The 12466-nt window shown below is 44.7% G+C and overlaps 1 protein-coding gene across 4 annotated transcripts in view; it reads right to left on the reverse strand.

Annotated features, from left to right (window-relative positions):
• The window catches only part of RIPOR2 (RHO family interacting cell polarization regulator 2), a 107309-nt gene that overhangs the window by 22010 nt on the left and 72833 nt on the right, over positions 1–12466 (reverse strand). For 2 of the 4 annotated variants that reach the window (XM_045551908.1, XM_045551909.1), the window contains exons 9-14: positions 12170–12213; positions 10904–11029; positions 10439–10587; positions 8606–8735; positions 4225–4899; positions 749–927 (exon numbers count right to left, since the gene is read on the reverse strand). In XM_045551908.1, the coding sequence (XP_045407864.1) occupies positions 749–927; positions 4225–4899; positions 8606–8735; positions 10439–10587; positions 10904–11029; positions 12170–12213 (1303 nt within the window). Of the gene's footprint in view, positions 1–748; positions 928–1433; positions 2112–4224; positions 4900–8111; positions 8262–8605; positions 8736–10438; positions 10588–10903; positions 11030–12169; positions 12214–12466 lie in introns of those variants that run through there. The other 2 variants (XM_045551911.1, XM_045551910.1) reach the window with 2 other exon arrangements.

Below are 12466 nucleotides of genomic sequence, written 5' to 3' on the forward strand. Positions count from 1 at the left end.
AATTGATGGAGGCATGTTCCATTGTGGTTGTTTTGTTCATCTATAATTACAAAATGGGCCCCAGGCATTAGCTCTAAAAATGTGATTTGGCTGCCCAATGATGCCTGATGAAGGTGACAATATTTCACCTTCACCACCCCCCACCAAGGAGGTCACATTCTTCACCTAGAGGGCTGCAGATCCAGTGGCAGTTATCAGTCATCAATCATCCCTTCTTACATTCCAAGGAAAATATGTGCTGTGGGACCTAAACCTGGCTTTGACGTGTGCATCAATGAGCTTAATCTCATGCAAAGACTCACTGAGCTTAAGCCAACTGAGAAACAGGTAAAGGGACAGGAAAACAAACCTCCCCAAAACAAAGACCAAGGAGAACCAGGTCCAAATTTACCATCCAGTAGGAGTTCTCCAGAAACAGGGTATACCTGGTTAATTTGGAATTAATTGCATGGGGTCCAATTGTAGACAGTGGACCTTATAAGACGTATGAAGAAACATGCATACAAAATTTCCCCCTTCATTTATAAAGAAGGAAAGAAATTTAGTTTCCCTTGAGCAATTTAAAAGAGGTGAGCAATATTTAGAAGTTGGACTTGACAATAAAAAGAAACTGTAAGCCAATTGGTCACTCACGTAGGGAGTTTTATCTTCCCTGGAGATGTGCATCAGGTCCCCTCCGACGGTAACAAACAACTACTGTACCAGCTATGACAGGAGAAACACAAGCACACACTAACTTCAGACTTACCTATGTTTCTCAGTCTCAGTGTCTGAAAATACTGAGTCAGCACCTCCTCCAACATTACAAACCTCATCACCATCCTCCTCGTCAAAATCAGAGGTGTTCAGGAAATCAAAGCTTTCTAAAGCACTTTCAACTGTAAGACTTAAACTGGAAGACCTGCTGCGGCTTACTGCTGGCTTGCACTGCAAAGGTAGAAGGCACCAAGGAGAGAAGGCATCAACACATTCAGAAGGAGAAAGAGGACACGTGACACTCAGTTGCAGATGTGACATTTTTTTTTCAAGCTTTTATTTTTTTCTTGGCATTTTAAAAAATGCATTTTAAAAATCTTTATATCCAAAAAAGAAGTACAACCATGGACAAAATAGCACAATAGCTGGGATTTGTCTCAGAATAATCCAGAAGGAAGTGAGCAGGTAGAAGAATAGATGAAACAAGATTGGCCATGAGGTGATCACCGTGGAGGTTAAAGGATGGGCACGTTGGGATCCATTATGGGATGTTCCCTATTTCTGTTTAACATTTTTTATAACAAAAAGTTTTTTTAAAAATGACAACCACAAAACTTTGGGAAACAGAAATGCTATATTCCCTCTGCCTAATGCTCATTTTTAAATAAAATACAACCAACAGACAAATTTTAAGAGTCACTGAGTTGATGATGAATCTCTAATTTCAAGAGGCAACATCTTCAGTGTCCTGAGACAGGTGCTAGCTATCTAAGGCGCCTGCTCTAAAAGACTAACAAAACAAATCCCAGAAATGGAAAACTGCTCAAATTCACCTAGCTCATGCTCTCTAGGTAAGAAGTCCTACATCTTCAGGTTATATTCACAGCATATAATTTTTCCTTTTGGTATCATGGAAAAAAATGAATGCCTTGGGCATGACAAGAACTAGCCCTGCTCTCTCTGGGGCTCTACCTTGAAAGGAACAAGCCCCATCACTTTTCTGACCAGACCCTGGAATTATGGGAGCAAACCCATTCTATGGCCTGGAGCATTCTCTAATGCTGGGCATAAGCTGAAACATTACAACAGAACAATGCCGACCCCTGTGGGCACAGAGACAGAGAGAAGTATTTCCAAATATTCAAGAAGATGCTGGGGTGGATTGAATGGGACAAGTCCTGCAAATGAGAAGCACTAAATGTCCTCCATCCAGTTAGGTGGCACTCCTTGCTGATTTCTTAGCACAAGGTAGGAAGGGCCTTGTGGGGATTTGTCTCTGACACTCAAGATGGCACAAAAGCACACAGGGAAAATGTCTTTCAGTCTTTTAAATCACAGTTGTTTCATTCACCCTCAGTGATCTCCGTCCAAGAGGCAGCATCATTTAGTTTCTGATCCTCAAGATGTTTAGCATCCTAGGAATGTGAAGGAAGGGGGAGAAAAAGAGAGAGCTTTGTCCAGCTGATGCTTTAATTCTGGCTGGATACAAAGCCACTTGTCCCAGACCTAAACTCTCATGAAGTTTTCAATCTTAGGGGGAGAGAAGGAGACAGTCTGGACTCAACCCACTTCTAGGGTCCTGTTTCTTAAACTAGCTATCCACACGCCTTGATCCTGTGAGGTATGGGTGTGTTTAAATACTGGTCATAACAAAAAAAGGGGGCAGTTGAAGATTTCAGTAGCAGGATAGTTTTGGAACAACAGCAGAATGAAATAATACTCTGGAAAGAAATCTTTGACCACCAGGTTTTTATAAAACTAACAGATGGCGTGCTTCTTGTTTCCCAGTGGATTGAACCACACATCAGCATCCTAGATGCCTGGATTAGGAGCTCCCATTACTACCGACTTTCTTTAAGGCATTCACTTCAGGTGGGGTCAACTTGTGTCTCTGATCTCTGAAATGAACACCTTTTGCCCACAAAACAAAGCTGTCAACTGTGCAGAAAAGGTGGATGCTCAGTGGAATACCAGACGAGCAACCTCCAGGCACGAACCCTGAGCTGATGCTTTTGAACTACATTTTAAAGAGAGCAGATTCTGACTGCCCTTCCCTGCTTCTGGGAGGCTCTGCCCACAGCTGAACGAATCTGTCACGAGCATTCAAGGACCTGGAGAGTTAGAGCCTGAAATATCTGCCTTAGGTACAAACGTCCTCCAGAGCTGGGTCAGTATGACTGAACAGAGAGATAAGATGGTTAGAAAAGCCTTGGAAATGTAGTTCCAGATGTCTTTGGGAACCACATCTTAAAGCAGTCACACAAAGGGATGCAACAGCCCTCTGTGGGTGGGTTCTCAGCTTGCCACCGCAACCTTACTTTCAAGCCTTTTTGTGGACCAGGTCCCCTAAAGAATGGCTCTTTCAAGAAAAAGGATCCAAGTCCTCTTCTATGTGACAATATAAATCAGAGTGGCAAAGAATACAAGAAGTGGCAGTGAGATCTGAGACAAAAATTCAAGTTCTATCTCTTTGTGCAGTTTTCTTTTCTTTCTTTCTTTTTTTTTTTAGGTGACAGGGTCTCACTTTGTTGCCCAGGGTGGAGTGTAGTGGTGATCATAGCTCACTGTAACCCCAAACTCCTGGGCTCAAGTGACCCTCTTGTCTCAGCCTCTGAAGTAGCTAAGACTACAGGCATGTGTCATCATGCCTGGCTAATATTTAAATTTTTTGTAGAGATGGGGTCTTGCTATATTGCCCAGGCTGGTCTTGAACTTCTAGCCTCAAGTGATCCTACAGCCTTGGCCTCCCAAAATGCTGGGAGTAGATGCATGAGCCACTGTGCTCAGCCTTGTACAGTGTTTTTTAAAAATGTAATCCATGTGCCAGATGGAGACAGATGCATTCTGATGGAGCAATAATGATCTCATTATTAGGACCTCCTGCCTGAGAGGAAATCATCCCTTTCATCCTATGTTCCCACCTCTACCCTGGGCTGTCTGATCACCATGGATTGAGGACGATATCTCTGGTGGAGGCTGGGGTTCCCTGACTGCTAGAGTAGAACTGACGATTATTCATTGATGATTAATTGGAGATCCTGACTTGCTGCTTTGGGCCAAATCCAGAAGGGAATCCTCCAAGCAGGCAGTGCTATGCAGGGTAGGAGAGGGAGAGAAGGATGCCGGTGGCTCTCACACTGGGGCTGGCTAACTCCGACTCCAATCAGGACAAGGAGCTCCCTGCTTTCATGACACCCTGAGAGGGAGCCTACTCGGTGACATCTGTGAGACTATGATGACCAAAGTGCAACCATTTCACATTTGGGATTAGAAGGATTAACTCTGGGACTGGAGGAGCTCTTCAGAGTTTTTAATTTAAGTCCTCATCAATGTAGTTAATCTCCTGTTACCAGGAACACAACAAGTAATGTGCACTATTGGCATAACGATCAATGCCATTTAAACGATGATTATCTATTGATCCTATGATTGAACAGGATTTTAAAAAAGATACGCCATGGTAAATAGAATGCTGGTTTAGGATGCTTCTTTCCAAACCTACTCCAATTTTTCTGAAGAGGTACTTACTTTTAGAATATCATCCAAATGCATGACTTCTTGGTTTAGATCCTGAAACTCTTTATACTGCTCTTTATGCGGTTCTAATGCAAGGAAAAGCCCGTTAAAGGCATCCTCTAAGCTTCCATCTAGAAAGGATCTACAGCCTTCGGACTCTGCGCTGACGGAGCCCTCAAAGAGCAGCCGCTCTGTGGCCGCTGGCACCTCTGCCGAGGTGAGCCTCTTGACCAGCTGCTTCGTGATGTTTCCCTCAAACGTGTCCAGTTCCACAGGCTTCAGTTCAGAGGCCTCATCCGACTCTCGCAGAAGGGCCTCCGCGACATCATTCTCGAGGAAGAGGCGCTCGGCCCCGGCACCTGCAGACTGTTGGCGGCAAGGCTTGGAGGTGGCCGACGAGGCAGGTTTCCCGGGCTCTTCCGGGTCTTCCTTCTTCAGGTGTGACTTTGGCTCCTGGCCTTCTCCCAAGGAGTTCCTGGAAGATGCCAAGCTGGTATCATCCATGCCCTCATTCTGGGAGGACAGGCTGCCGTGGTTACGCTCTGCAGGGGTGATGGTAATTTCTGGATTGGCTGAGTTGGAGGTGAGGGTGCAGTCCCCATTGGGCAGGTCACTGAAGCTGAGAGAAAGTGGCATTTTCTCCTCGGCTGCCTTTCCATCTTCAAAGATGTCATCAGGTAGATTTGACTGTGGATAAAAGGCACTTGGTTATTATTTTTTATACTAATGATTCATTTGACACGGTTTATCTCCAGACAGAATATAAAGCAATTAAAATTTAAGAGGCAAAACTTTCATAATATTAGCATTTTATTTCTTGATCTGCGTGTGTATGTGCATGGCTGGCAAAAGAAAAGAAGCCACTAAAAACCATTTCCATTGTTGAATCCAGGTGAAAGTTCACGGTACTATTCTTAGGTTTGCCATTTTTCAAAAGAGAAGTGTGGGTGGGGGATGGTGCTTGTTTTCTAAATCCCAGCATCTCACAATATTTGGCAGCCATAGCTATGAATAATACTACAGATTTTTTTTCTTTTTCTTTTTTTGGGGGGCATTTATCTTAAAAGACTTTCAAACATTCATGCTATTTCACTCCACAAATGTGATGCTTTGTTCTGCTTCAGTTACTCAATAATTATTTTTTTTTGAAAATTTCTACCCACAAATCCCAAGCTCTTGAAAATGTTTTATTAATTTAGTAACCATGCCATAAATAATTCAAGGCCAGCAATGCATTTGCATAGTTTCTCTAGAAATAAGAGAGAAAGACTAATACATGGAACATCGATCCTCCAGGAGGCAAACCCCAGTGTGTCTACAAACACTGAGCCCTGTGTCAAGCAGGCTCAGCCTGTGTCACAGGTGTGCTCTGTGCTTCATGAAGCAGAACGCTGAAGAAAGAGGTCAGAAATATCCAGGTAACCAAGATAATTTGTTTATTCAGGCATTACCATTTTGAAGTCAACTTTCCTTGCACTGTGGAGTCTGTGTATAGTGTCTAAATGCCAAATGTTGCTTTGTGGAAATGGTTTTCTAGTTATTCGAGATTAGTTCCATCAAAATGGCTCATTTTTCTTGGATTCCAGATTATTATTATTTTTCTCCTACCTTATCCTCCTGAGTAACTGGGACTACAGGCATGTACCACCACGCCTGGCTAATTCTTCTTATTTTGTGTAGAGATGGGGTCTTGCTATGTTCTGAGGCCCCTCTGGAACTCCTGGCCTCAAGTGATCCTCCCACCTTGGCCTCCCAAAGTGCTGGGATTCCAGGTGTAAGCCACCGTGCCTGGCCCAGATTAGATTTTTAAAGTAAATGGTAAGTATTAATATCAAGCTAATGCCTATTTCAATCACATACGCAATGAAGAATTCTCACAATAGTCCTGGGAATAAGCCTAGCACACAAAAATGTTACAGCAAGTGAAACGGGGTGCAGACGGAAAGACAAAGTCTCTGTGTCCTCCTCCAGCCATGTCCTGGGTCCCATCGCTGCTGGACCTGAGGCCATTAGATCCTGACACATGCAGTTAGTTCCACCCAAACTGTCCCTTCTAGTCTGCTGGGGAGGAGATTTACTTTAACTGCAGGATGAGTAAAACGATGTGTCACTGAGACACTCAAGTAACCTCTACAGGCTTGGTCTCTTCACTTCTAAGACTGAGGATGTCTCCTTCTATTAGTGATTATGAAACAGTGCTCCCCAAAGTCCTTGAAGTGGTGGGTTCTGGTGTTCCTCTTCTTTTCCTCCAGCTTGTTTATTTTAGTTTCTTCCCTCCCCTATTTGCACGCTCTCCCCCTAACACCTAATGCCTCTAGGAGAGATAAAAGGGGAACTGTTGGGGAGAGATAGGGGGAGGCCTGGAGTCCTGTGATCTGAACCTCCTCCATGGGGGCCCCTTAGGCATCTCATAGAACCCGCGGGTGCTCCAGGTGTTCCTGCCCAGTCTCATCTGGTCTCCTGGCAGCAGTGAAGGAGCAGGGAGGCATTGGTGGGGGGCAGGGGACCGAGTAGTCACAATTCTTATTGAAATTCCAAAGTCCTCTCCAGCCATTTCTCTTGCGTTCTGATTCTCAAACCCAATTTCTACCCACCTAAGTGGCAAATATTGAGGTAGAATAAATTGAGTCTGCCCGAGGAGACTTATCCACCAAGGGGAGGAGTCTATCTACATCATACACAGAGGTGCAAGGCCATGCGTGCTGTAAGGGAAGTGTGACGTCGTGAGGGAAGGACCCCAGTGAGGACAGGGCTGCTGCTTGAGAAAGAGCTGGTCCTGGAGCTCAGCTTCAGGGAGGGTGAGGCAGTGGCCAGGGGGAGGAGGAGGAGGAGGAGGAAAAGGAAGGAGTGCTTTCTAGAAGGAACAATGTGTGCAAAGACATGAGATCCTGAAAGGCTGTGGTGCCTTTGGAGGGCACTGAGAAGCTCAGAGGGGCCGGAGCAGAGGACAAAGAGTGGGAAGGTCAGAGATGGGCTGAGCTGGGCTGTGGCCAGAAGGGAATGGCCACCCTGAGGACCTTCGTATTTGCACAGAAGGCTATAGGAAGCCATCAGGATGCTTTCTAATCTTAACCTTGTTTCAATTATGCTATTAAACCTCTACCACCTCTCCCCAGAACCCTCTAACCTGCAGCATATGAGCATGAATATACACATTATATTGACAGTTACCTATACAATTGGATTAGCTCTGCTGTGTTTTGGTACATGTGAAATTCTATTAGAGGTTAGCCTGGTCTTTTTCACCTGTGTTTTTTAATTCAATGAATAAGATGCAATTATTATTATTAACCAGAAGACTTTTAGTCCTTTCCTCTCTGGACATTCAAAGATTACTAAAGTCTGTGAAGAACAGGATATTCTATGTGTGTGTGTGTTCATTCTCTGGTGACATGATGTACAATACATACAGTGTAGGTTACCTATTGTGTTCCTGTGAATTAAGGGTTTCTTTTACCAAGGTAGTATAAAATTAACAAACACTACAATAAACTGAGAACTTCTTCAAATAAATAGCTATAGTAAAACTGGTTGAAATCCTGAGTTCCTTGAACGCCAGTTTTTGAAAGGCTTAAGCTTGTTTACCTTCTGAAATAAAATCTTCTTTGGCCTCAAGTGTGACTGTAGTTTTTAAAAATGAAAATCTTGTTACCATGGATATCTTTGCCACAATGGAGAAAAATCACAGCACAAAAACAGGAATCATTACAAGAGAAGGATAAATCGCCTCTCTAACAAAGTTGCATGCACGGCCAAGTTTCCCACCCCGAGGACAGGACAGCTGTAACCGTGACCTGGTGACGCAGTGAGCAAGACAGAGAAGACAAGAGACATGCCGAAGCACACATGCCACACGCCCCTGAAGTCCAGCACTCCACACGCGGGCAGGGCACACTCACATAGAACTCTAGCACGGCCTGGGGCCTCAGCCTGAGGGAGGGCAGGTCACTGAAAGAGCGGCTGCGATGCAGCTTGGCAAGGAAAGTGTCTTGCAAGGCACTCAAGACAGACAGCCGCCTCGGCTTGTCTGGCGAAGGATGCAGCCACCTCTTCAGAAGTCAAAGCAAGATGGGAGAGTTAGTGGGAGGAATCAGGTTACCCCGTGCTGTTAGCTTTTTAGCAAGCATTTCTGATTAAAACAGGCAGGCCATTGTTGACAGCCACTTCCTCAGAGATCTTAGATCTTAGAGATCTTAGAGAACGTTTGAGGAAGTCTACACGTCATCAAAGCAATAGAAAAAGTGGGTGCAGGGAGAGGAAAGACAGGAGGGCCCCCCAACCTCTGATGGAACTACTGAGGATCCCTGGCATTGTCTGTGAGGCATTTCAAACACGGGGTGCAAGCGCTGGCTCAGACTCAACAATTCTACTCCAGAAATCACACTGAACTTACAAAGAAGGAGTGATCTTTGAAGGTGGGCGTTTCCGGGGTGCCCTGGCTGTACATGGACATTCTCCTCTGCAGGGCTGCCGCCTTGTTCCCAGCGCCTGAGGATGGGGTCGTGTCCTCCACGTCAAACGGGCTGCAAAACAACAGGTCCCCGTGTGTGCACGTTTGTTAGAATCACCTATACTCCATGGACCACAGGCCAAGAGAGCACCTCATTACACCAAAGTAAACTCACTCCAGTGGGAACTGGGCTGGTTTTGGCTAAATTGGTATGTCAGAAAATAAACCCAGATAAAAGAAAGTGGAGCAGAAAACTAAGTGTGGACCCACCCAAGGGGCTGCAGATTATTATCAAAGCTTTAAGTATAATTTATCTATACAACTCGATGTGTCTGCTTCTTCATTGATATTAGAAACATAAACATATTACTGCTTGTCCCAACAGCACAAGATGTTGGAAAAGTCTGTAAGAAATTCTTTGAGCTTTGTAGGACACTTTAACAATATGAGAGATTAAGACTATTGTTCAGTTCTAAAGAAAACACTCAAAAATAGAATCCCATTCATTTCGGTTGACAGAGCCTCTTGTGTGATTGCGAAGAGACTAACAGTCTGCTCACAATGATGCCACTTATCACCATGATATCCGATTCATCCAGCAAGAAGAATGATCTTGCATCTGAGATGTCAGCGACTACAGGTTAGGAGGAAGGAAGGGCTGGGCAAAAGGTGCTGATGCTATTTTAATGACAAAGTGACAGCATCTTTGCTGCTTCCACACCTGACTCTACTGTAAAGAAGACTCTGAACATTAATACTCAACATGTCATAGTTACTTGGTAACATGCCAGGAAAATAATATCAAATGTGAGCTACTGGTGTTAATGGCTTATCATGATCTTTCTCAGAGGATGACTTTGGAAAACCACTTTTAAATTCATTGCTTTGACCAAAGAGGTCTCTTGCCCTTTGGAAATGCTCTATTTCAGTAAAGGGAGTATGGAGGAACTAAAAATATTCATAATTTTCCAGAGCAGCATGAAGTATATAAGATAAAGAGGGTTAAGTGATTAAAGCACTATAGCAAAAATCAGGAGCTTTCTGAGGACAAAATATCTCATACTGGACGGTTATTTTCTTTCAAATTAGTTTACTTGAGAAGATATATTTCTTTCTTTTTTTTTTTTGAGACAGAGTCTCACTCTGTTGCCCAGGCTAGAGTGAGTGCTGTGGCGTCAGCCTAGCTCACAGCAACCTCAAACTCCTGGGCTCAAGCGATCCTCCTGCCTCAGCCTCCTGAGTAGCTGGGACTACCAGCATGCGCCACCATGCCCAGCTAATTTTTTCTATATATATTTTTAATTGTCCAGCTAATTTCTTTCTATTTTTAGTAGAGACGGGGTCTCACTCTTGCTCAGGCTGGTCTCGAACTCCTGAGCTCAAACGATCCTCCTGCCTCGGCCTCCCAGAGTGCTAGGATTACAGGCGTGAGCCACCACGCCCGGCCCATATTTCTTAATATATTTAAAAGTAGAGAGAGAGGAAAGGAGGCAGAATAAAATATTTTAAAATAGGAGGAGGAGGAGAGTGAAATGACCCGTGCTTCTCCAGCTCTCACAGGTGTGCATATCACCTGGTGAGTCCGTTAAACAGGTTCTTAGGACTGAGAGATTCTGGCACGGTTGGTCTGGGCTGGGGCCTGATTCTGCTTTCCTGACAAGCTCCCGGTGCTGCTGTTGGGTGATCCCCCAGCTTTGAACAGCACTAGCCTGTAGCATATATTTTCACACGTTGAAGTAAAAAAAAAACAAAAAACAAAAAAAAACGGCAACTTACTACCAGGTGATCTCCAGGTTCAGTTTGATGGTGCCCAGGTCATTGATGTCGACAGCCACCACCTGAGGCCGGGCTGCAAACAGCTCTTTGGTCTCGCAGGTCACGCTGCCTACCAGGAGGTGAGTTGCCAGCCCTTTGAGCTCCGTGACCTAGCAGAGAGTGAGGGGGAAAAGGCCTTACATCACAGTGCAGGAGAAAGGTTGGATACTTTTTCTTTTTTTCTTAGCCAGTTGGATCATTTCTTTCGGGATCCTATCTGAAATCAGAGGTGGATAGTTCAAAGGCTCATCTTACGTTGACTTTGCCCACTCTGACGTGAGAGCAGCTGTCTTTGTGACCGATTGTAGCGCAGAGGAGTCTGCAGGACAGAGGGCGGCAGGCAGAAGTCACAGGTAAAGTCCCCCACCACGGATCGTCCAGCCACGGCACCAGGAAAGATGCCAAAAGGGAATGACAATACTGTACCTTGATGGAAATGAACCCAACTATCAGGGGCAGGAAAACCGTTTCTTCTCCATCCCAGCTCTGCTTGCCATTGACTTCTATCTTGCCCTTCAGTTTCCACCTCTGCCGGCCATACTTCATGAAAATCTGGAGAGGAGACATCCAAGGGCCCTCATGTTCCACCGCCCCCCACCCCAACACCAAGGTCAAAAGGGCAAGGGCACAAGCGACTGCCGCTGCTCCCTTCTCCATCCCCTCACTCCTGGGTCTTGGTAGAGCCGATAAGAGAGGAGGAAACTTTTCAAGGGCAGTAGGTTCTGCTTCTCTAAGACAGAGGGGTGAAGGGTTTTCTTTAGTAAAAGGTCACTGCTCTGTGCCCTTCTGCTCACTCATGTCAAACAGGTCTCCTGCTTGTTAATTCTACATCAACAGAACAGCCATTGGGATTAATTCTCCACATACCTGAGCTCCTTTTGAAAGACAAGGAACCATCAACTAAAAGCTACTTAGCAGTCAGAAGCAAGGAAGAGAGACATCCTTCCTCCGGATGAGGGAGACGGGGCTGGACAAGGACTTCTTATCCAACCTACTCTGGGGAGAAGGTATGTGGTCTTCCCGTGGGCAGACAGCTTTAATGTTCACAGGAAGATACACCCCCACCCCCACCAAGAGGTAGGATTATAGAAGGTTCTGGAGGAGATAGTCAGATGAAATTATTATATAAGTTCCTTTTTGAAGGAGGAAAAGATCAAAGGCTTTATGGAGTGTATTTTTTATAAAGAAAGATCTAGATGTTGTTATTCTTCAGTCATGACTCCGGATTGGATCTTGGATCAGAAAAAAAACCTGCTACAGTATTGGGACACTGGCAAAATATAAACATAGACTGTACATCAGGTGACGTTAGCTAAAGTGCCAATGTTAAACTTGCTGGTGTGGAGGACTGTGCGATCTTACGCAAGACAATGTCCTTTCATTCTTAGAAGAGTGTGGGGATGAAGGGACAAGTTGTCTGCATCTTGCTCTGAAAAGGTGCAGCAAAATAACAATAACAACAGTAAGAATAATGAAGCAAATGTGGCATAGTTTTAAAAAGTGGCAATGAATCTAGATGAAAGGTATATGGGAAGTCTTATATTAATCTCCAAACTTGCCCGTTGGCTTAAAATGTTTTTCAAAATTAAAAATTAAAAAAAAAAAAAAGACAACTTAAGAAGCAAAATAATGGCAGCCAGCTCCTGTCCTTCAAGTCCTCAATTCCAAGACCTAGACCAAGACAACACTCACCTCATATTGGTCTCCAGGACAGAGGCGAGCAAAGCCGGCCAGACCTGCAAGAGCAATTGGGAAATGAGTTGTAGAACAGAGCTCCCCTCCTCACCCACGTGCACATTTAAAATTCAAGTAAAGCGTCAGACCTTTGTGCAAACTCACATAACATTCTTTGGGGCCATCTGTGGCAAACAGCTTTTTTTGGAATTCCATCTATCATAGCTAGAGAGGACACTTCTTGATGGGGCCAAGGGAGAGGTGGTTTCCGGGGCGGGGAAGGCTGTGCAAATGGGAACTAGGGATCGTGTGCCT

The sequence above is a fragment of the Lemur catta genome, chromosome 5 (genome assembly GCF_020740605.2).
Source record: "Lemur catta isolate mLemCat1 chromosome 5, mLemCat1.pri, whole genome shotgun sequence".
Classification (NCBI taxonomy): domain Eukaryota; kingdom Metazoa; phylum Chordata; class Mammalia; order Primates; family Lemuridae; genus Lemur; species Lemur catta.